This window comes from Scardinius erythrophthalmus (genome assembly GCF_964197995.2).
Source record: "Scardinius erythrophthalmus genome assembly, chromosome: 8".
Taxonomy (NCBI): domain Eukaryota; kingdom Metazoa; phylum Chordata; class Actinopteri; order Cypriniformes; family Leuciscidae; genus Scardinius; species Scardinius erythrophthalmus.
In genome coordinates this window covers 32,554,739-32,578,122 of record NC_138228.1, presented here as the reverse complement: position 1 = coordinate 32,578,122, position 23,384 = coordinate 32,554,739, and the positions used below count along the sequence as shown (strand labels likewise).

The following is a 23,384-nucleotide window of genomic DNA, read 5'->3' as shown; positions in this document are numbered from 1 at the left end:
AACGCTGGACTAATACATCTATGGAGGTATTTTTTCATGTCAAATGTATTAATAATGCCATCAGAATGCAACCAAAGCACAGGATAGCAATAAGTAGATGGCTATAAATAATTGTAAATCATACAAAATAAATGCCATGATCACTAGATTTTAAACAGGTGTTACTATAATGATTTTGTTAATGGTGATCAGCAACCAAATATTGATAATGTGGAAGTTACTTTGAAGTTTGCCTTGGCATGACTTCTCACTTTTTGCTGACAATACAAAGGCAGAGTACAGTAACTTTAAAATAGTGGTCAAAAGTCTCAAAAGTTTGAGCTCAAGATTTCCAGCGTCCTACCTACAATTAATTTGGCGGGACAACTAAAAATCTTTAAAGTCATTTTTCTCAGTTCCACACTCTATCGAGTTAAGGTCTTTTGCCTTTGTAGGGCAGATTAGATTGCTAGTCAGTTTATTTTACATAGATAGCAGTGCTAAATGTTTGGGATTGAACTAACGTTAAAATTTGATATCAAAACGTTAACTGAACTGTTGCCTACCTCATAATGTTTAGGCTTGAAGTTTGACACATTGTACCAATCTGATGTGTACTCACAGAGCTCTTGATGCAAGTTTGTCACATTAAAAATTAAGCTAGATTTACATTGAAGCTTCAAGTTTATTTCTATTTTATTTGTACTGTTTGGGAATCAGTGCTAAAGAGCTGATGAAAACATTGGCTTCTAAGTCATTTGTGAAATAAAATTTATCATCAAGGTAAGTTGAAAAATATGCACATTATAGTTGTCACCATAAACTGTCCATATTTTCTATATAAGTATTGTGACACCAAGGACTGTAGTACACAAAAAAAATATGTAACTGTTCTATTTAAACTTTGTTAAAGGTGCAGTTTGCAGTGTCCAAAGGTCTGACTGGATTGTCCTGCACAGATGAGCAGAGTCACTGGAACTCAGGGACACAGTGCAATTTAGTCCCCAAAAGGTTGAGCAATATATGTTTCAGGCACCTCAAAGAAAGTTCTGATGTCTCTGAGAACATCCTGCCCATCTCTCCATCTCTACCGCCAACCCCTGCCTACAGCTCATGTAACCCTTGACATTTATATTCTGTTTAAATTCTTAGTTGCGTTTCTTTAAACCTGGGTACTGCCCCTTTAAGAGATAGGGTAGTTCATGCAGGAAGCGAGTGCACAGTGAAAGCGCGCAGAGTGAATGTGCATGGAGAAAAGCACGGAGAAAACGCATAGATTGTGAGTAATTCTGATTTGCTGACTAAAATGAGCATTTATAGTGTGACTTGAATACCTGATTTATTGTTTTATATATCAGCTGGGAGGTTGAATTGAAACACTGGAAGAGAAAACGAAGAATACATGGGTGATTCTTTAACTATGGTACTTTTCTTGTCCCTGGATGAAATAATAAAAACTAAAAAACATTTCTTCTTTTTTGTTTTTGCCACACTTACTTCACCCCAAGGGAAACTTATAAAAAATGTATCATGGCTCAATCATTTTTTTTTATTATATAATATGAGTCCTTTTATGCAAGGTTTTTACTGTTTTCCCTCTGTCCCTAAGCCAGACTTTATACCTTCAACCTCGCTTAATTCTAAATTAAATATTTAAATAATGTAGATTTCAAGTACAAATGATAAAATAATGTCTAATTCAATTATACATAATATATATTGCAATATTTATTCACATTTTCCTATATTTTTCATAAGTAGAACCCTTGTCCCTTGGGTTCACTGTCATTTCCACCACACTGTACAAAATAGAATCCTGGGATCATTGTTTTAGGGTTGTATACTTAGTAATCATAGCAACAGAAACTCCACAGTGAAACACACGGCTGGGTGAAAGGGTGACCTCTTTAGTGGGTAATGAAAAGAAGAAAAATCAAGGTAAATATGACTAAAACTGAGAGTATGTTTATTAGTCGTCATTTCCAAACGGCTCATATTTCACATGGACGTACAAATAACTAGATTAATTTAATTTAATAATGTGTAATTTGTGTATATTTAATGCTAACTCTATAACTCTAACTCTATGCTAGCTGTAGAATATTAATATAAAAATTAATATTAGCATGATATTTTAGAGAGATATTTTAGAGAGAAAAGGGGGGAAATGTCATTTCCACCACAGTCATTTCCACCACGGTGTTCATTGTGGTGGTAAAGACAGGTTGTGGTGGAAATGACATTGTTCGTGCTAAACAGCAAATTATTTGGGCTATAATACTAAAACTTTAATATAAAAAAACATATAATTAATTAACCCTTTCATGCATAGTGGTCACTACAGTGGACAGCTAACATTTTCTTGAATTTGCACGGGTTTTGATAGCTTAGTTGCACATCAGCCTCTTCATTGGACCCTGGTGCATACATTGCAACCAAGTGGCAAGCCTTTGTGTTTCGATTTTTTCCCCCTCCAAACCAAGATTGCCGATGGTCAGTCAGAAATGCCAAGTTGCTCCGTAATATCCACCCTTTCCTTCTATCCTAGGAGACTCTTGTAGGTAAAAAAATATTGCAGCATCAAGCAATATCTAATGAGTCATATCACAGTAAAATTTTCCAAGTTTTGATTTTAGATTGAGAGAAAAATCTGATTAATCATCTGTCCACTAGTGAACCTCATGCATCAATGGCTATATTTCAGCTACAATTCATACTTATACTGCGAATATTGTTTTTGAAAATACAAAATACATGCAGTGGCTTTTTTGACTGTAAATAAATGTATTTGTATTATTAGAATGTAATTTTCATTGACATCAAAAAAGTTTTGTGATTAAATAATGTATGTGACTTGTAATGCATTACTTTACTTGTTAGATCAAAAAGTAATCTGATTACGTAATGCACATTATTGTAATGCTTTTCTTTACTCTTAACATCATAAGGTAATCTGATTTTGTAATGCATGTTACTTGTAATACATTACTTGTAACATCAAAAAGTAATCTGAATGCATTATGCATGTTACTTGTAATACGTTACCCCCAACACTGCTCATTCAAGATGAGATTGATAAAAACGTATCGCTAGGTTTTCTCAGAGGAGGGCTATGCTAGAAATGTGTTCATCTAACACTATCTCACGACCTATTCGTACGAATTTGTACAAATGATAAAAAGGTGGCTAATTTATCTAAACCCATGTGATGGGTAGGTTTAGGCGCGGGGTCAGGGGTAGGTCATTCGTATGAATTCGTATAATTCAATTTGTAAAATATGTACGGTTTTGCAAAAATCGTACGATTGAGGTACAATTGAAGTCGTATGAATTCGTACGAATTAGCCACCTCGTAGAATTTGTACATTTTCCCGTGAGATCAGGTCGGTCCGTCTTGAACATAATCAGAATTATCAGCTAATAAGGGTAAATCTCCATACTCTGGTACACTGGAGGGAGCATCTGAGTGGTTTCCACAGTTGTACCTTGTAGAGATCTCTGATGGAATCACGTCCTCATGTTCTGATATCAGAGGTGGACGAAGTACACAACTTCCTTACTTGAGTGAAAGTATAGATACTACTGGTCAAATATTACTCCGTTACAAGTAAAAGTTGTGAAGACCTATTTTTACTTAAGTAAAATACAGAAGTACTCGTTTTTAAAAGTACTTAAGTATCAAAAGTAAAAAGTAAATGTCAATGCATTGTTTTATTGTTGTATGTAATACTTAAAGGACCGTATGCCTCTAAATCTATGCCTGCATACCTACCCTCATGTCAATATCAAATTTATTTCTAGAACACAGTTCCAGTAGTGGGATTGAATGTGAGATTGATCGCTCAATAATGTCCACAATGGTTTCCGACACCCAAATGGCTGTTCCCTCAAATAGTGCCCTATTTAATTTTTTTTTGGCTTTTAGTATGAATATGTTAGCCTTACTGTTATCTATAAGCTAGTGTGCTCCAAAAAAGTGACAAAATTTGCATTTAGAAGACCAAACCCAGCATTGATAATGAAAATCAGGTGTATGTCAGAATCCAATATCAGATTGACGTTGATCTCCAACGTTGGACAGACATTGTATTGTGGTTGAAAATGAAAATCGGGTTGACGTCAGAAACCAACATCAGTCGGGTTCTGACGTCAACCCGTCTTTTATTTTCAATTAATATCCAACGTCAATCTGACGTCGGGTTCTGATGTCAATAAGATGCAGGGTTCTGATGTCAACCCGACTTTCATTTCCAACCAAAATGCAACCCTGCAACCAAAATCATCCACTGACTGATGTTACTTTCTACTCAAGGACCTTGACAAAATTGTAGTGGAGTAAAAAGTATGATATTTGTCTTTCAAATGTAGCGAAGTTAAAGTACAAAGTACAAAAAATAATACTCAAGTAAAGTACAGATACTCAAAAAGTGTACTTAAGTACAGTACTCAAGTAAATGTACGTTGTTACTGTCCACCTCTGTCTGATATAAAAGACACGCGAAGTGCAACTTGTATGAAGTTCAACTGCCTTTGCAATATTTCACATTTATATTTTTTGTATATATTTTATAGTTTTCACATGATTTGATATAATTTTATTGATTAGTTTGTTAAATACACATACGTTATCTGTTTGATTATTGTATTACGGTATGTTTAATACAGTATCTCTTCAGTTTAAACTATAAACGCATGCTGTCCACTCAAGTGGACATCTGAAAATCGCTTTGAAAAATGTGTAAAAAAAAACAACAAAAAAAAAAACAATTCAAATCTTGTTTTTCATGCACTAAGAGCAATAAAAACACACTGGAAAAAAATCCTGACTGAGGTTATCATAATTCATGCATGAAAAGGTTAAGTTAAGGTAGTAAGGAAATATTTTATTATTTATTATTGTTACAATATTGTTGGTAAATAAGAGAACAATAGATAAGTTTGACATGATGTCTTGGCTCTTTCTTTAAGATGGCAAGCAATACCACAGCACAGAGGTCAAGATCATATAGAGAAAGAATAAAATCAGATCCACTTAAATATGCAGAGCCCCTCAAGAAGGACAGATAAAGATACCTGAAGAAAAAGCAACAAGGTGTTCATTTCAAAATATTGCCTATTTTATCTGTTATTCAACATTATATTCAACTGGTTATATTAAGGTTATATTAAGGCAATGATGACATAAAGGGTTTGCTTTAGTTTGCTCTAGTTCAGCATGTAAGCAGTGAAGAAATTATTTGCTGATTTTTAACACATATTTATGTTTTTTTTTTTTTTGGATTGATTTTCATTTAAAAATATTGATTATATTTGTTTGTTCACTAATGCTGTTGCTTATTGATTTGCTCTGGTTCACCACATAGAGCAGTAGAAAAATAGTTTTTAATTGGAAGTTGCCTATCTATGTCATTTCCGCCACACACTGTCTCTTCCGCCACGCCATGTCATTTCCACCACAACACATATTTTAAAGTAAAACATATAAAAAACATACAATCAAAACAACTATATTCAGTGGTGTTGATAATTGTGCAGTTAGGGGTAAGATATGTGTATACACTTTGAGAAATACATGATTTTGAGCTATGACAAGTAAATGAAATGTTCCAGTGATCTAGTTTTAGGTGTTTTTTAGTGTAAACATTGTAAAATCTTTACAATTACATTTCTGAAAAATAAATAAATTACAAATTTGATCAGAGATTTGTGTGCTATTTAATCAAATATATTTATAACAGAATATATTTTATTATTTTCTCTTCAAAACACATGTTTTGCTATGTGATGGAAATGACCGTTTTCTTGGACTGTCAGGTAAAAATGGCAAAATATGTATATTATTCAATACAAATCATCACAGCCAACTTAAGGGAAGGTTTCTAGACAGATTGAGAAACCAACTGATACTAAAAAACTGTTTGTAGAAATGTTTTTATTTTCTGAAACTGTCTAGCTCAAAGAGTACCATAGTTGAAGAATTACCCACATATTGCTTTCTGTGACTGTTTCTGAGACATTCTGGTGAGTGTAACTAAATGTTATTATTTGAGCAAAACCAGTCAGAATGTATTTGCCAAAGAGGGAAAATGTGTTTAAATTGTCATGTAGAGTGTTTCAAGCCATTAAGAGGGAAGTTAAGTACAGCCACCATGATGCTAGTTGCTAGTCATGGAGAGCACGAGGTGTACAATGCCCATGCTTATTGTGTTTTTTCACATGTTGAGTCAAATTGTTGACATAAAATGTAACTGTAGAATTTGATTTATTTTAAAGTGTACATATGATTTCTCTTACAAAGAATGGGTTAAATGTCTAATGTTATTGATGTAATCAATTTGAAATGTATATTTGTGCAGACTGGTTTTTTTCCTTGGATGGTTGTTGGTGATACATTGGGACCTGAATCATTTGAAAGGAATCGTCTGGAATAGATCCTCTTCAATTCATCACCAGCTTTCAGCACTTCTTTGTCCTTGAGTTACTGATTCCTTTGGGGAAGTGGTAGGACTGAGACTTTTTTTTTTCCTTTCTCTTTTTCCACATTTTGTCCCCAAGAAAAAGAAATCGAACTTTCCAGATTTGGACTTTAAAGGTCAATTTTTTTGTTACAATTGTACTGTTGTTCTGTTAATGATCTGAGATTGAGGGTCAACTGATGCTTAACATTCTGGTGTTTTGAAGTGCTAGAACAGAGAGCATTTAAATTGCCTCACAAATATATTTCTGGTTAACTCAAATTCTGTGTGTGGCATTACTTTATTTAGTTTTTTCTCTTTTCATGATATTTTAGTTATTCAGTTCTGTGTATTTGACTAAAAGGGAAAAATCCCAAAGCTCCTTGAACGAACTTGGACAATTTCTATTTTTTTATTAGGAAAAAAAAACCCTGAGATGAGGGTTACACTCACATGAAGCACTGAAGATAAGCTTAGAAGTCGCCTGTAGTAGTTTCTTATAGTAACCATTTATAACGTGCGTCGTGGCGAGTGGAAGGATGACACCAGGTAAGTTGTTTGCTCTTTTAATAGCAGCAGCTGCGCTGACAACAGGCTACAACAACAACAACAACATCACATATGTCAATCCCTCCGCCTCTAAGCGGGCTCTATTTAACCTTAGTATATGTGCGCGGCACTATATACTACATCCTCCTTTCTTATAATAAACAAAACAAAAGTTTATCTTTAGCAGAGATGATGTAAAATGTAGCTTAGCTGAAATAATATTTCAATGTGTATCAATCAGGGATACATTAAACTTAAACTGAACATACCATTGCATATCTACTGTTTCCTTTTTTTTTTTTAATAAACACAACATAAGCCCAATATTGTATGCACTTATTGGCTTAACACATAGTCTCTGAATCTAACTGGTGGCCTAATAACTCGGCCGCTTCTGGTTTGACCCATTTGTGGAGGAAGAGAAGGCTCCACACATGCAGTCTCATCAGCACCGGTAGGAGCATCCGGGGTGCTGTCTTGCTCATCATCGAGACTGTCCGGTTCAGTATACACCTGAATGTTGCTGGGTGTCTTCCTCAGGTGTCTCCTGTTGCGCCTGTACTGCTGTCCAGATGATGTCACTATGTCATAGGACCGTGGTTCAGCGCATGTCGCCATGACAACAGCAGGACGCCATCCTCGTTCAGTTTGCATGTGAACAGTCCCACCAGGCAGCAGCACCGGAAGTTTCTTTGTGCCTCTGTTGTAATAAGCACTCTGTCTTCGCTGGAGGTCCTGAAGAGTAGAATGTGCATTAGCTGGTACTGCAGCACTGTGCTTGAGCTGGGTAAAGTGCTTCTCAGGACCCTGCCCATAAGCAGTTGTGCTGGAGAATAGCCCATACCTGTGACAGGTGTGTTCCTGAAAGTGCCAGAAATGGGTCAGTGTTGGTTTGTTTGGCCTTCTTTAACAGGTAATTAACAGTATTCACTGTTCTCTCGGCCAGGCCATTTGACTGCGCATAGCCTGGGCTGGAGTGAGTGAGCTTAATTCCCCATGCTGTGGCAAACTTTCTCATTTCTTGGCTTGCAAAAGGCACATGGTCAATCTCTTTAGGTATACCCACTCTGGCAAATACTGATTTCATCTTGTTAATGACTGTGTGTGCTGTCTTGTCTCTAATGTTTAGTACTTTCCGGGTATTTGGAGAAATAATCGACAACCAGAAGAAATGACTGACTGCTGATTTCAAATATGTCAGCTCCTACTTTCAGCCAAGGAAGCTCTGGGATTTCATGAGAGATCATCGGCTCCCTCTGGTGGCGAGGTTGGAACTGCTGGCAAGTTGCACATTCCTCAACCATTTTTTCAATGTCTCTTGTCATACCTGGCCAATACCAGTGTACTCTGGCCAGAGCTTTGGTGTGCTGCATACCTTGGTGTGCCACATGCAGCCTCTGTAACATGTCTGACCTCATTTTACTCGGTAGAATATTTCTGTCTCCTGCAAACATTATTCCTTCTCTTATTGACACTGAGTGCCTAATAGGCCAGTACTGTATCAGCTTTTTGTCGACTTGTTTTCTGTGATGTGGCCAGCCCTGCCTGTAAATGTCCAGCAATGTTTGCAATATGACGTCGTTTTGTGTCTCAAACTTTAACTGTACCAGAGTCTCTGGGCTTAGGGCCTCTGTTGGCTCAAGAGCATAGATCACTTTTTCGTCAAAAATGTCACACTGACTCTGTTGCTCATGTGTAGTTGCTCGTGAGAGTGTGTCTGCGATCAGTAACTCTTTACCTGGTGTGTAGATTACATTCAGGTCGTAGCGTTGGAGCTGAAGTAGCATCCGCTGTAGTCTGGACGGAGCTGTTCCCAGTGGCTTTCTCAGGATCGTTTCCAAAGGTTTGCAATCCGACTGCACGTTAACCTTGACTCCATAGGCGTACTGGTGAAAGCGCTTCACTGAAAACACGATAGCCAGAAGCTCCTTCTCTATCTGTGCATAGTTTTTTTTCTGTGTCAGTTAGAGCTCTGGATGCATAGGCGATGGGATGTCCATCTTGCATTAGACATGCGCCTAAACCGTCCTTGGATGCATCTGCTTGTATCACGACAATTTTCTTTGGGTCAAAGAATTTGAGAACAGGGGCTGTTACAAACGCATTTTTTAGACTCTTTACAGCTTCCTCATGTTCGTGTTGCCATTGCCAAACACTGTCCTTTCTCAGCAGTTGTCTCAGTGGCACTGTGGCTGTCGCTTCTCCAGGTATGTACTGTGAGAGATACTTGATCATCCCAAGCATGCGTTGCAGAGCAGGTCTGTCTGTGGGTGATGGCATATCAACTATTGCCTTAACTTTTGCATCGTCTACTTTAACACCCTCTGAGGTCACAACATGACCTATGTATTTAACACTGTTCACCTTGTATTGGATCTTCTCTTTTTGTTGAATTTGACGTTAGCCTCCTTTGCTCTAGTCATAACTTTTTGCAGTATTTCATCGTGTTCTTTTTCTGTGGATGCAGCGATAATCATGTCATCAGCAATTATGTGAACACCCGTGATGTCCCCAAATGTCTCGCAGTTGCGTTGCTGAAAAACTTCACTCACCGACTTGATCCCTAATGGTAGGCGCTTAAACCTATAGCGCCCCCATGGCGTGTTGAAAGTGCACAGTAGCGACGACTCCTTGTCCAGCTTTATTTGCCAATAGCCGTCTTTCTCATCCAGCACTGTGAAGACTTTCTTACCAGCTAGTTTACACAACACCTCATCTGCTGTGGGAATTGAATAATGCAGTCTCAAAATAGCTTTATTTAAGTCTGTAGGGTCTAGGCAAACCCTCAGCTTCTTCTTGTCTTTCTTTTCAGTGACTACAAGGCTATTGACCCATGTCGTTGGCTCAGTCACTTGTTCAACAATATCTGCTTTTAGCAGGTCATCAAGCTTGTCTCTCAGTCTATCCATAACTGCCAGTGGTATTTTCCTGCAGCCATGTATGACAGGAGTGACTGTAGGGTCAATGTGGATGTGATGTTCACCTGAAAACTCACCAAGCCCTTCAAAGACACTCGCATGTTGCTTTAGCAGCTCCTCTTTTGTAGTTGGGAACTTGACTGCGAGTGTGTCAATGTCCATCCTTTTTATCAGACCTAACGCTTCACATGTATCCTTGCCTAGGATGGCTGTGTCCGAGTGGTTTGACACACAGAACAGCAGGTTAGATTTGGTTTGGGCATTGGAGCACTCCAGTGAGATTGTTCCTTCTGGTTTCAGCTTAACTCCACCGTACGCCACCAACACAGTCTTTGTCGGTTTCAGTTGCAAGTTTATTCGTTTTTCACGTCTGGCTTTTCTCTTCAATGTTTTGTACACAGCCTGCGGTAGTACATTTGTTTCTGCTCCTGTGTCTAACTTAAACTTAACAGACATGTCTCCAGCATCTATGTCTGCATACCATGAATTGTCTCTTTTAGTGCTTATTTGGTCAATGTTCACTGTCCCAATGAAAAGTGTGTCTATTTCTGAGCTCAAATCATGCATTTTCATCTTATGTGTTGCTTTTGTAGTCTCACACATCTTTGCGTAACGATTGAGCTTACCACACTTTCGGCACGAGACTCCAAATGCTGGGCAAAGCCTTGGTTGGTGTGACTTTCCACATGTCCTGCACACTTGATCCTTTATTTTCCTGCTCTCACTCTGGACTTGTAGTTTTCGTCCCAGTTTCCATTGTTGGTTGTCTTTACCTTTGGCCTTGTTCACTGCATGTATTGCTCTTTCTTGTGTTGTAGTACTCATTGCTTGTATTTGTGCTTTGGCAGTCTCCGCTGCTCTGCAGATGTCGATCGCTCTCTCCAGCGTGAGATCTGACTCCCTTAACAGCTTTTCTTTGAGCCGTGGATCATTTAAACTGAACACAATCTTGTCTCTGATCATGTCATTTTCTGACGCACCAAATTCACAGTCCTTGCTTCTCTGTCTCAACTCAGTCACATATTTCTCAATGGTGACTGACTCTGACATGGGATGAGCCCAAAACTGATGTCTTTCAACCACTGTGTTTTTCTTTGGCTGGCAATATGCTTTAAATGCATATAAAATATCATCCACTGTTAGCTCTGCTTCATCCGCTTATACAACGTCTAGTGTGTTGTATACCTTGAGAGCGTCATCTCCGAGTGCATGCAGTAAGATAGCTACCTGTACTTTAGCTTCCTTTCCATCAGCACCACTTGCTGTCATGTATATTTGAAAGCGTTGTTCCCATCTTCTCCAGTTTTCGCTTATATTGCCTGTTAGCACCAGCGGGGACGGTAGTTTGAACTGTTCCATCTCTTTTCCGCTCTCGAGCGTAGCTGCCTTCTCGCTCACGCTAGCTTAGCCTTTAGCAAAAGTCTGTGTCTAACTTCGGTAAAATAAAAAAAATAGAAAAAAAAATCGGCGCACTGGACCAGCTTCTGACACCATGTAGTAGTTTCTTATAGTAACCATTTATAACATGCGTTGTGGCGAGTGGAAGGATGACACCAGGTAAGTTGTTTGCTCTTTTAATAGCAGCAGCTGCGCTGACAACAGGCTACAACAACAAAAACAACATCACATATGTCAATCCCTCCGCCTCTAAGCGGGCACTATTTAACCTTAGTATATGTGCACGGCACTATATACTACATCGCCAATGTTCCAGTGGGCAGCCTTCTGCACAAATGCATCTCTGCTGAACCAGATCAAATTCCAGCAGCTCCCACACAGCTCCAGCAGCCCCATAGTGAATATGGAACGGACATACAGTGCCAGAAATGCATGTCATTTTATGATATGTACATTCAATTACATGGGGACAAATGTGCCAGTTTGGAAAAGTTCACTAAAATGCAGAGTGCCTCCCACTTGTGATTTGATGCACGTAAATTAAGAGTAACTACTAGCTCTGCAAAAAAGGTCCCTGTGCGTGCATCTACTAAGCCAGATTATTTTCTTAGAGAGCACCTGTTTCCCATGTTCCATGGGAACACTGCAACCAGGTATGGCCAGGAGAATGAGGAGGTGGCCTACGCATGGATGGAGAGCTGTGGGTTTATAGTTGAGAAGAGAGGCACTGTAGTTAGTGTCACAGAACCATGGCTTTCTGCAAGCCCAGATGGCGTGGTTAACTCCACAGAGCTGCTAGAGATTAAATGTCCTGTTCTGACCAAGAACTGTGCATCTCTGGCTGAAGAGTTTTCCAGCAAGCTCACAGATGTGAAGATGGTGGACGGGGTTCCACAGCTGCAACCAAATGGATCCCATAGTTACTACCTTCAAGTCCAACTAGATATGTTTTGTACAGGACTAGAGAGATGCAAGCTGCTTGTCTGGGCTCCATCTGAGAAAGTTGTCATTGATGTGCCCCTTTGATTTGGAGTATTGTTCACAAGTTCTACCTAAACTCAAGTCCTTCTATTTTAGTCACATGCTGCCAAGGATTTTAGATTTCACATAAGTGAAATGTTTAAATTTAGTGATGTTTTACCATTTTAAAAGTGAATAATTGTAATTACATTCAATGTAAACAAATGACATGTTAATAAATTCCATTAGTGAAATACTGTATCTTCTCGCCAGTTTATGTACATAAAATACACTTTTTTTAGTTATTTACATGTGGTTAGGACAACATCCACTCGATCAAAATATGACTAAATACAACAAATTAAAATTAAAACAGATTGAAAATGTTAATAATACACATTTTAGCTGGACACAAGTTAAATATCATGTTTTTGTATTTGTAAACATTTAAATATTCTAAAAGTTAATATTATACAATACTTGAAAAGTTATTACAAAATTGAAAAGTCATTACAAAATTAAAAACATCAAGGTGCTAAACACAAGAACTATTTAGTATAAAACCTGAGATCCAAAACACATTCTTGTGCATTATAATTCCATTGGTTTACACTGTAAAATAACTAATCAGCAGTGCAGAACAGAGATACCTGAAAAATAAAATGTTAAAGGCAAATCATATGTGCAAATGATAGTACAATCAAGGCACTGCAGGCTGTCAAATAATTATTTACAAATATTAAGCTACAGTGGAAATCAGGATCTTTTTGACATGGAAACTTCCATGCTCAGTCAGCATCTTTGTGGATGATTTCCCCCTGCATGTTTACAAGGGCTGCACAGATTCTGATGATTTTGTCCATTTTGTGTGCCAAGTTGATGGGTACAGTCTGGGAGATTATTTTGAACACTTTGAGCCTCCTGATGACTCTTTCCACATGTATGCGCACATTTGCAATCCTCCTTGTGGCAGATACATCTTTATCAGACAACTGCCCTCCTTTATGAGTGAACGCTGGTAAAACAAGGTTAACCCTTCTCTCAAACAGCAGATCTCTGATGCTAAAGCCTCTGTCTGCCATCACTTCATCGCCGGGACGAAGATACACCAGGAACCCACATAGCAATTTTTTTCTGGCCCAGCTCCGGGCCACACAATCACTTTTCCCTCCCCTTACAGAAAAAAACACATGAATTTCACATGTTATCACATGTTTTCCACATGTGATCACATGTGACCTCATGTGAACAACATGTCACCACATGTGAACAACATGTCACCACATGTGAACAACTTTTCACCACATGTGAACAACATTTCACCACATGTGAACATAATGGAGCACATGGCACATGTGGAAAACATGTTACTACTATAGGTTATATAGAGCTCATGTGAAATATATTTGCACATGTTGTAATAGGCATTACCATGTTGTGAATCATGTTACCACGTCACAAATACTGTACATTTTCAGCTTCATTGTAATGGAAGTTCAGATCATTTTACTGACTCGGATCTTTTGAATCTCGTTCATAATTAAAATGATATATGTTAATGAACAAATACCCAAACACATTAACTTACGTGATGTTGATGTTTCATTCATCCCCCATAAGCTGAGATATGCAGTCTAGTGCCGGATACAAAAGTGATAATTAAGTGGTAAGTAGGCTACTGACAGAGTCCTGCACGAGTCCGATTTTGTAAATCCGCACCCGCCCGTACCCGCAGTGCTTAAAGCCGCATCTGACCCGACCCGCTTAAAATAGAACCGACCACCCGACCCGCACCTGAAATAAAATCAGTTTAGACTATCACATTATAGACACACTTACAAAAATGTTTATTGCCTGGTCATACAGAAGTTATAACACGACCATTAACACAAGGACGACTTCAGCCGAAGCTGTCAAAAGGCGCGTACATGAAGAACATGGCTAATGTTACCACAAAACTTAGTAGGCTAGCCTTATACTGTGTGTATATATATATATATATATATATATATATATATATATATATATATATATATATATATACTGTATATATATATATAACATTTTACCAATCGAATAGACGCGGCTACAACATATGCCACGCAATTTCGTCTAGCCTACATCTGACAATTTTGGGTTCAAACCATAGACTGTAAAGGTTCAAACACGCCTTGCACACTACACATACTTAACAGTGTTAAAGCCCATGTTGCAGGTTTTTTTTTATTTTTTTTTATTAATATAACCTTGTATGAAAATACCATATGAAAAGTAAATGCAGGATTAAAAATTGTTTTGCAAGACATAAGGGCACAAATTTAATAGAAAACGTGACCGTTTCCTTGACCGTGTTGAAAAAGCGCTTTTTTTCACCATCGCGTCATATGACGTCACATGAGGTAGTCGTTTGGCTCTGCGTTCGCGCTCAGTGCAGAGATAGGTTGGTATTCAGTTGGAGCGGTCATGATTCAGTGTGTTTTCTGTGCTTATTGTATTTCAATTAATCATCGTCGTGGTAAATGATTGTGAATTATGGCCTGTCAGGACATCGAGTCCACAGGTTTCCGAATAAGAAAAAGGACGGTGCAATCTTCCGTGCCAGTGTGCATTTTGTGCCGGGTAAGAGACGGGACTTCACTTCTGCTTCTGCTTTGAAAAACGCTGTAGTGTGTAGCGTTCACTATAGACCGAATGATTATAATCCCGGCGATATGTGCACACTGTCCCAGCTCCTTCATCGGGTCGCCCGGTCCGCCGTCAGCGGGAAACATGACGCTCACGGATCCGTCAGAGATCACTTATTGTAGGCTACATCTGTTTTACAAAATGTGCCTTGTCTTAATTTAATTCATTAACATATCCTACATAAACTTGTAATGTAATGCATTTATGTGTTTGTTATTAGTCTGCAGCCGACACTATTATTATTATTATTATAAATATAATATATTATGTTCTATAATTCATTTTCAATCTGTACAAACCGACTTTAATGTTTGTGTTGGCTGTTTCTACATATAAAGTTTTTATACAGTAAGACAGTTGTGATTGTGATCATTTTTTTTATTCATCGTCACCAAATGGGTCAATTCAAAGCCTTTATAAAGTCCCTCTTCCTCTGGAAACTGTCTCCTAATGGCTGACACACACAACACATTAGGGGTGGGAATCTTTTACCATCTCACGATTCGATTCCGATTCTTGAGGCTACGATTCGATTCAAAATCGATTTTCGATTCAAAAAGATTTTCGATTCAAAACAATTCGATTTTATTCATAAAGATTTCTAATCAGGTTTCTGATCATGATCTACTCTCATCTGCTTTGCTATACAGAATGACAAACATAATAACAGACATTAAAGTGTCTTTTTCACATTTATTAAGTTCAATTCTCAGGGAAGTGCCTTTTATCAAAAACATTGAAAAAATGTTTTTACTTGGTACTTTTAAAGCAAAGTATTTATGATGACCCATAACGAACTTACTTCTAATACTTCCTATATTAATTTTATTAATAAAACAAATGGAAGTGATTTGGCAAGTCAACTGTAAGGTTACATTTGCCAGCATATGTCCCAACATTGCTGAGAACCAACAGGAAAATAAATGTGTGCTTGTACTAGCAGCATACTTGTAGTAAATTAATACAAACTTCAGCATATTCTGAATCTCTAGCATAGTAGCATTTAATAATAGACTTCTAACCAACATCCTCTTGTTATTTCCAATGAGCAATAATATTGCTGCAATATAATCCTTCATACAAAAAAAAAACAACATTTTGCTGTAGCAAATTCACAAACAGTTTTCGTTCAAAAAAATAGAATTATGTACCAGAAGCTATCATAACGTATAATGCTTGTGGACTTACACATATTCTGAATAATTAGTTACATACAAAGTCGCTCTTGACTTATAGTACACAACTAAATAATAAAGAGTTATGACTTGAAATTTTTGCTGTATACCACAATCAAAAACAGCTTATACAAAGAAAGTGAATGAACGTCTGCAGAGAGTAACTTAGTCAAAATGTAACTTTTTGTGACTGGCATTGCACATTTGGCGCTTAGCCATCATGCGTCCGTTATGTGCGCGTCTCTCTGTTATGTGCACGCCACAGACTGTCCGCGCACGTGCACGTCCGCTTCAGAGTTCCGCCTTTTGCGTTCCGTCAATGTTACGTTATTAGAATTTTTTTTTTTTTTTTTAGAAAATCGATTTTTGACATTTGTGAATCGATTCAGAATCGTCCACGTCCCGAATCGCGATTCATCTAAGAATCGATTTTTCCCCCACCCCTACAACACATGCAGGTAAGGGTCTAAGTACTAGCTTTGCTATTGCCTGATACATGATGATAATAATCTGTACAGTATTGTGATCTAAGCATAGTGTTGTACATATCGTCGGCTAACGTGAATACATCTATAAGCTAACACTCTCGCCCTGTTCTCCTCACCACAACTCACCGTTGTTCTGTCTAACCCTGGCCTGTCCTGCTCACTTGGCTTCATATCAGGCTCATAATTATATGATATCATCATATATATCAATTATATATGAATTATATATATATCATACGAGTAAACATTTAGGCTACAATTCCCCCAGCTTTCCGAGCTGTCATAGCGATCCATTGCTTTCCCATTCGCTAGTTGATTTACTTTGACCGCTCTACCTCATGTTACGTCACTTCAGGTTCGGCGGTTTAAGCGATTTTCAAATGCGGAAGTAAAAATTTCTCACAAAAACGACTCCAGAAGCCTAAATAGCGTTTTATAAGTATATGTTTATATTTAAATCTAATTCCTACATTATTTTTCTATACATTGGCTTAATGGGTAGGGGAGCGCGGGGCACAACCTAACGCGGGGCTAAATGTAACACGGACCTTTTACGTAGTTACTCAGGGTCACGCGGGTTGTGTTTACGCTCTTTTTCCCTCGCTGCCAGAAGACGGTCTCCCGTGGATTTGTGAAAAGTTTGGGTAATATTTTGCGAAGATACTGGACAAAGAGTGTTTTGACACCATGTAAGTATTTTTTTTCATCATACGTATTTTTCTGTTTCTGAGTTGTGTGTGTACGTCACCAAATCTAACTTTATATTGCCTTAATCACTGTCTTGTTGGCTAAAACATGGCACCATTTTGAAACATGTCAGCAACTCCTAGCAACTGTTAGCTAGGCTTAAAATATTTTTTACACAGCGGGGTTAGTTGTAGCACAGTGTTACAACTAAGCCGCCAAGTGTTCACGATATTGAAATAAAAACAGGGAGCCTAATTCTTTCAGTTTTTTTTTTTTACAGAATGAGACATCCAAAGCGGAAAACAGATAGAGGAGTGAGTAGGAACATTCTGTGTATTGCTGCCAGGCATGTGGATAGTGGCAGGTCTATCAGAGGAGTGGCAAAGTTGTATGGTATTTGCAGTGGTTAAATTGGGCCGGGGCTCTCCGGGGCTCAGCCCCGGCACATAAGCCTGCTCGTTTGCAGTCAGTTGCTTATTGGAAATTATGTCACATAAAAATTGATGAAAGTGATGCTTTTGAAAACATATTTCTGATTATAAATGAAAGATTTTGAAATGGCATGTCTATTTAGTCTCGGCGGAGCTGAGAACAATCGTGACACGGCCGTAGTCTTGTTCAGCTGCTTAATCTCGTTGTCAGTCGACCATGATCGCTTACCGCTCGCGCATGCCATGCGCATAGGTAGGCTACTTCTCAGAACTCCGACACGGATAAATGTACGCAGCAATAATGAATGTTCCTGGGAGATCCGTTGTTGCACGGGATGTGGAAGCGCGCAAAAGTTCCAGAACCTTCTAACGTTACTGCCTTGAAAAAAAAAAAAAACGAGCTGCTGGCCGCCGCTGCAGCAGCAGATCAATTTTGTCAAGTTCAGCACAATGTTGGTTGTATAAACAGTGCCCTGCATTGAAAGACAAGGTAATGAAAATATATTTGGCACATTGTATGGGTCACTATATCATAACAAGGTAATACAATGTGTAATCAAGCGTTTTATATTTAATATGAGGAAAATAGGCTACACATGACATGCCGTAGACGTGACACAAAAAATCTTTAACTTTTAGGTGGCGAAATATTTTTTTTGTAATTCTGTGAATTACACTGCAAACCACAGTAACTACCCTCCGGATGAAGAAGGGTTGGCTCTCCACAGAACATAACATATTCATTTTATTTTATTTTTCATGTTCGCATATGAGGAAAAAACAATGTTACATACGTGAGCGCTGAAAGCGGCACTAAAAGACTGTTTAAAACTTTCACTGAGACCTCAAACAGAAAGCACAAAGCCTTTCTTTAAAATGAATTTCGTTTTGTATTAATTGTATCTTAATTTTAATCAATGTTTCATATATTTCATTTAAATATAGGCTAGTAGCCTATATAGACAATATAATCACGACACGGACGCGCCGGCGAGTGAACTGGACTCTCGTAAGGGAGCCTACTTGCCTGACAGACCTGATAAATATATCTATAGAAAGCTTGGAAGGTCTTCTTTTAAACATGACAATTCAAAACGAAAGAAATCAGACCGCTGCTTGTGTAATCCGAAATGTGCATTTCTCTCTGGCGCGTTCACTACTGCGAAGATTGCGAGGATAGCATCGTCAACTTCATCTATGCAGGGCACTGACACAGAAAACACTTGTTTATTAATAAACAATTAAAATGTCTCCTTGCTATATTTTACATATTCATAATCATTACTTTTGCTGGTTCTTTGTGACAGCTTTTATGTGCTTTATTGGCAGCGCCACCCTCACATGAACGCGTCACCACCGCATCAGCACCGAAAACAGGACATTTTTTTCAATCCCTGTTTTGGCAGGGGAAAAACTGATCAGAAAATGTTACGAAACGTTGTAGAAATCTAGTGGAGTAGAAAGTATAATAATTACTGCAAAATGTAACGAAGTAAAAGTCAAAAGTATGCACTATTGATTCTACTTAGGCCTACAGAAACGAAGTAAGCTATTTGTACTTCGTTTCATTCCACCACTGCTGATTAACAGTAATGTAAATGCTAAATGTCCTAATACCTGTTGATACTACAACAATGCAAATATGCTCTTAACCTTGCAGTTTTTCACAGATTATGTAAGACTCAATTTATCCATTTCTTTTGCACAAAACTCTCCAGAAAATGCCATTTAATAGTTTATTTTTCAAAAAAAAATTCCCGGGGGGGCATACCCCCGGACCCCCCTAGGGAGAGCCCCCCCACATAATAAATCCCAATTTAAACCCTGGGTATTTGCCATGTGACTCTCCATCGTTTTGTCATGCAGAAGAGAAAGCTTCAGGAGGCTGGTAGCAGCAAGCTACCCACTGTCGGTTATTCTCGCCACAAGCAGGTCTTTAGCGCAGAGCAGGAAAAGAAGCTCAGGGACTATTTAAGAATAGCATCTGCCATGTACTATGGGCTAAGCCCTAAAGAGGTAGGGTGGTTAAGAAGTAAAAAAACTAAACATAATAGCCTAACACTTCACAATAAGGTTGTTTGGTAAAAGCTTATTAACTAAATATAAAATTCAGTGGTTGTATTAGTTTCCAGCATAATAAATAATTTTTTATTTTTTTTTACTAAAAACAGAAAGTAATAGGCCTATAGATTGCTTGTACATTGGAATTGTTAGGCCATGTTGGTTAATTTATAATATAGAACCTAATTGTAAATTGTTACTAAAAAACAAATATATGAATAAAAAGGTTAATTCCAGAGAGCGTCCACAAAAAAAAATCTATACAATTTATTTAGTTGGCTAACCTTACATTTCATTGAAGTTCACAAATGAGTTTGTTTAATAAAAATAGTACTAGTATTCATTTTAAACAAGATCAGTTGGAAATAAACATTACATATAAATAATATAAACAATTCATACAATTTGCATGTTGTTGTTTTTCAGGTACGAAAACTTGCCTTCCAGTGTGCAGTGCAATTTAACTGCACATATCCAGAGTCCTGGAAGACAAATGAGATGGCAGGAAAGGACTGGATGACATCTTTCCTTAAGCGTAACCCCACACTGTCCATCAGGAAGCCACAAGCAACCAGTCTGGCAAGGGCCTCAAGCTTCAACAAACACAATGTGGGCACTTTTTTTAAGAACCTGAAAAGCGTGTATGACAAGCATGGTTTGCAGCCACAAAATATCTGGAATATGGATGAAACCGGAGTTTCCACCGTGCAAGTACCAGAAAAAATCATTGCGTCCAAAGGGTTGCGGCAGATTGGGGCCATGACATCTGGTGAGAGAGGTAAACTAGTTACTGTTGCTGTTGTGGTCAATGCACAGGGGAATTATATTCCCCCTTTCTTTATCTTCCCTCGGAAGAAATTTCATGCACACTTTATCCGTGACGGACCCACTGGATGTGTTGGTGCAGCAAATGGTTCAGGATGGATGCAGGAGGAGGAGTTTTTAGTTTTCCTACGCCATTTTGCCAACCACACAAAGCCATCGCAGGAGTCAAAGGTCCTCCTTTTGTTAGATAACCATGCTTCCCATGTGTCAGTGTCTGCGCTGAATTTTTGCAAGGAGCATGGGATTGTACTTTTGACGTTCCCTCCTCACTGCACCCACAAGCTTCAGCCCCTGGACAGAAGTGTGTTCCGCTCTTTCAAGAGTAAATTTAACATGCATTTTGACCACTGGTTGAAGACTCACCCAGGTATCAATGCTACTATCTATGACCTACCTGGCATTGTTGGCAAAGCCTTGCCACAGGCGGTAACCCCTGAAAATATCATGTCAGGGTTTAGATGCACAGGCATTTGGCCCTACAATTGTGACATTTTTAGTGAAAATGACTTTGCTCCATCCTTTGTAACCGACAGGCCAGAACCAGCCACTGCCTTAGTGCCCGCCACCACTACTGTGCTTTCTCCTGGCCCCTCAGTGCCCGCCACCACTACTGTGCTTTCTCCTGGCCCATCAGTGCCCGCCACCACTACTGTGCTTTCTCCTGGCCCCTCAGTGCCCGCCACTGCTCCTGTGCTTTCTCCTGGCCCCTCAGTGCCCGCCACTGCTCCTGTGCTTTCTCCTGGCCCCTCAGTGCCCGCCACTGCTACTGTGCTTTCTCCTGGCCCCTCAGTGCCCGCCACTGCTACTGTGCTTTCTCCTGGCCCCTCAGTGCCTGCCACTGCTACTGTGCTTTCTCCTGGCCCCTCAGTGCCCATTCCTGTATTCAGCCCTGTAGATGTCAGGCCCTTCCCAAAGGCAGGACAAAGGAAGAGTGTTGCCAAGGGAAGGAAGAGGAAGATCAGCACCATCCTCACAGACACTCCGGTCAAACAAGCAATAGAAGAAGAGGAAAAGAAAAGAAAATGTAGAAAAACAGTTAAAGAGTCCAAGAGAAAGCTCTTCAGTTCGAAAGAAAAGAAAAATGAAACGAATCAGTCCTGTGATGATTGCATTGTGTGCGGTGAAGAGTTTGCATCCTCTGTCCCTGGGGAGAAATGGGTGAAGTGTGTCTTCTGTGAGGGATGGGCACATGAATTGTGTACTGAGGGATATGAACGTTATATTTGTCATGACTGTGACAAACAGTAAACCTGTCTTGATAAAACAAGGACACACACAACTTTTCAGATAGCCTATTTATTTACATATTTATTTTGACACATTTAACTTTGTTGGACTTTCACAAACAATTTTGGAATTTGAATCAAAGTCATAGTATGATTTTTTTTTTTTTTCACTTTGTAGGCTATGGGATTTGTTTACTATATTGATCTCTTGTTTATTTATTAAAAATATTGCCTGTTTTCATGTAATAAACACTTTAAAATGTGAGTTTAAGCTTGTTTTTATTATTATTACTGTTACTATTAATAATAATAATAATAATAATTTTGCATGCAGCTGCCACACAAAATATAATTCAATGCAATTACAATATTTGATGATTTTATTTATTTATTGCAAAACTGTGCAGCCCTTTCCTATATCTCTATCCATGATATTGATCCATAATAGAAGGATGATTGGATGAGATAAAATAGTACTGAATTATGTGTGTTACACACAAGTGTTACAACTAACCCCTCTGTCTGTTACAACTTACCCCGCATATGGGGTAAGTTGTAACATTTGCACTTCTGTCACTTTCAGTGCAACTGTACGAAAATGGAAGGTCCTAGAAAAAAACTTTAAGTGTTCATTTGTAGCAGAGATGTACATGTTGCTTGTGTAAAAAAAAAGATTAACCTAATTATTTTTTAAATAATTGAGCCAAAACCAAAATGCGTTAGGTTGTGCCCCGCTCTCCCCTACTCTAACCTGCAACATGGGCTTTAAATTTGAAAAATACTGTTCGATAGAACTGCTTGGTTTGTTACCACAGTATCTGCGTGCTTCCTCAGCGATGAAGTTCCACATTTACGGCTATCCATGCATGCAGCAAATATTATACAATATTGTTTTCTTCAGATAACTCCAAATTTCTCCCACACACTTGACTTGATTTTTGATGACGTATTGTCAACAACTTTACCATCTCCACTACTAGCTATTCTTTTCTTCAACTCCTCTCAGCATCCATCTCGACGATTGCAAGCAGATCGCGCGCGCGGTTATGATGATTTTTTTAAAAGTTAAAGTACACAAATAAACTGATGTGTATTTGAAATTATTTTATCAACTTGAAATACAGGCATATTTTTGTGTTCCTAAAAATATGCATATATTTTTACGTTTGCATGTGGTTGTTTTAAACCCGTGTTCAGACCCGTGTTTCCCACCTTTTCCGACATGACCCGCACACGTATTCGACACAGTTGGATATTTTTCACCCGCGTGAGCAAAATTTGCGGGTCACCCGTTGGTTACCCGAATCTGTGCAGGACTCTACTGACAAGCACACATTTTTGTAAATAAAAAGGCAATGTAGATAAATTAAAAGGCAATACATACACCACAAATGTGATAGGCTTTTTAAATTTTTTATTTTGACAGAATGAGCTATTGACCAAAGTAAAGATACTGACCGGATGCGGATTTTTATTTATAGCTACAATGTTTTTAAGAACTATTCACAATTACAGGATTGCAACATCCACATCAAAAAAGTCCTTCA

The 23,384-nt window shown here is 38.4% G+C and overlaps 2 protein-coding genes across 4 annotated transcripts in view; both read left to right on the top strand.

Moving 5' to 3' along the window:
- Positions 1–1,180: 1,180 nt before the first annotated feature.
- drc4 (dynein regulatory complex subunit 4) overlaps positions 1,181–23,384 on the top strand; it is a 105,276-nt gene continuing 83,072 nt past the window's right edge. Inside the window, exons 1-2 of one of the 2 annotated variants that reach the window (XM_081372041.1) lie at positions 1,181–1,258; positions 6,336–6,480. The gene's annotated coding sequence lies outside the window, so the exon portion shown is untranslated. The remainder of the gene's footprint in view (positions 1,259–6,335; positions 6,481–23,384) is intronic. The other variant, XM_081372040.1, reaches the window with a different exon arrangement.
- LOC308694854 (uncharacterized protein) lies at positions 17,126–22,102 on the top strand. Of its 2 annotated transcripts, XM_081372615.1 has the most exons (3): positions 17,126–17,296; positions 17,575–17,608; positions 20,213–22,102. In XM_081372615.1, the coding sequence occupies exons 2-3, from the start codon at positions 17,576–17,578 to the stop codon at positions 21,857–21,859; spliced, it is 1,680 nt and encodes a 559-aa protein (XP_081228741.1). In that variant the 5' UTR covers positions 17,126–17,296; position 17,575; the 3' UTR covers positions 21,860–22,102. The 2 variants fall into 2 exon arrangements, with proteins under 2 accessions (XP_081228741.1, XP_081228742.1); XM_081372616.1 differs by lacking the exon at positions 17,575–17,608 and having other exon boundaries at positions 17,169–17,296; positions 20,213–22,101.

Bases quoted from the DNA above. Each gene is read 5' to 3' on its own strand.
- LOC308694854 (XM_081372615.1), top strand. From the start codon at position 17,576: ATGAGACATCCAAAGCGGAAAACAGATAGAGGA. The intron at 17,609-20,212 runs GTGAGTAGGAAC...GTTGTTTTTCAG, and splicing joins AGCGGAAAACAGATAGAGGA to GTACGAAAACTTGCCTTCCA.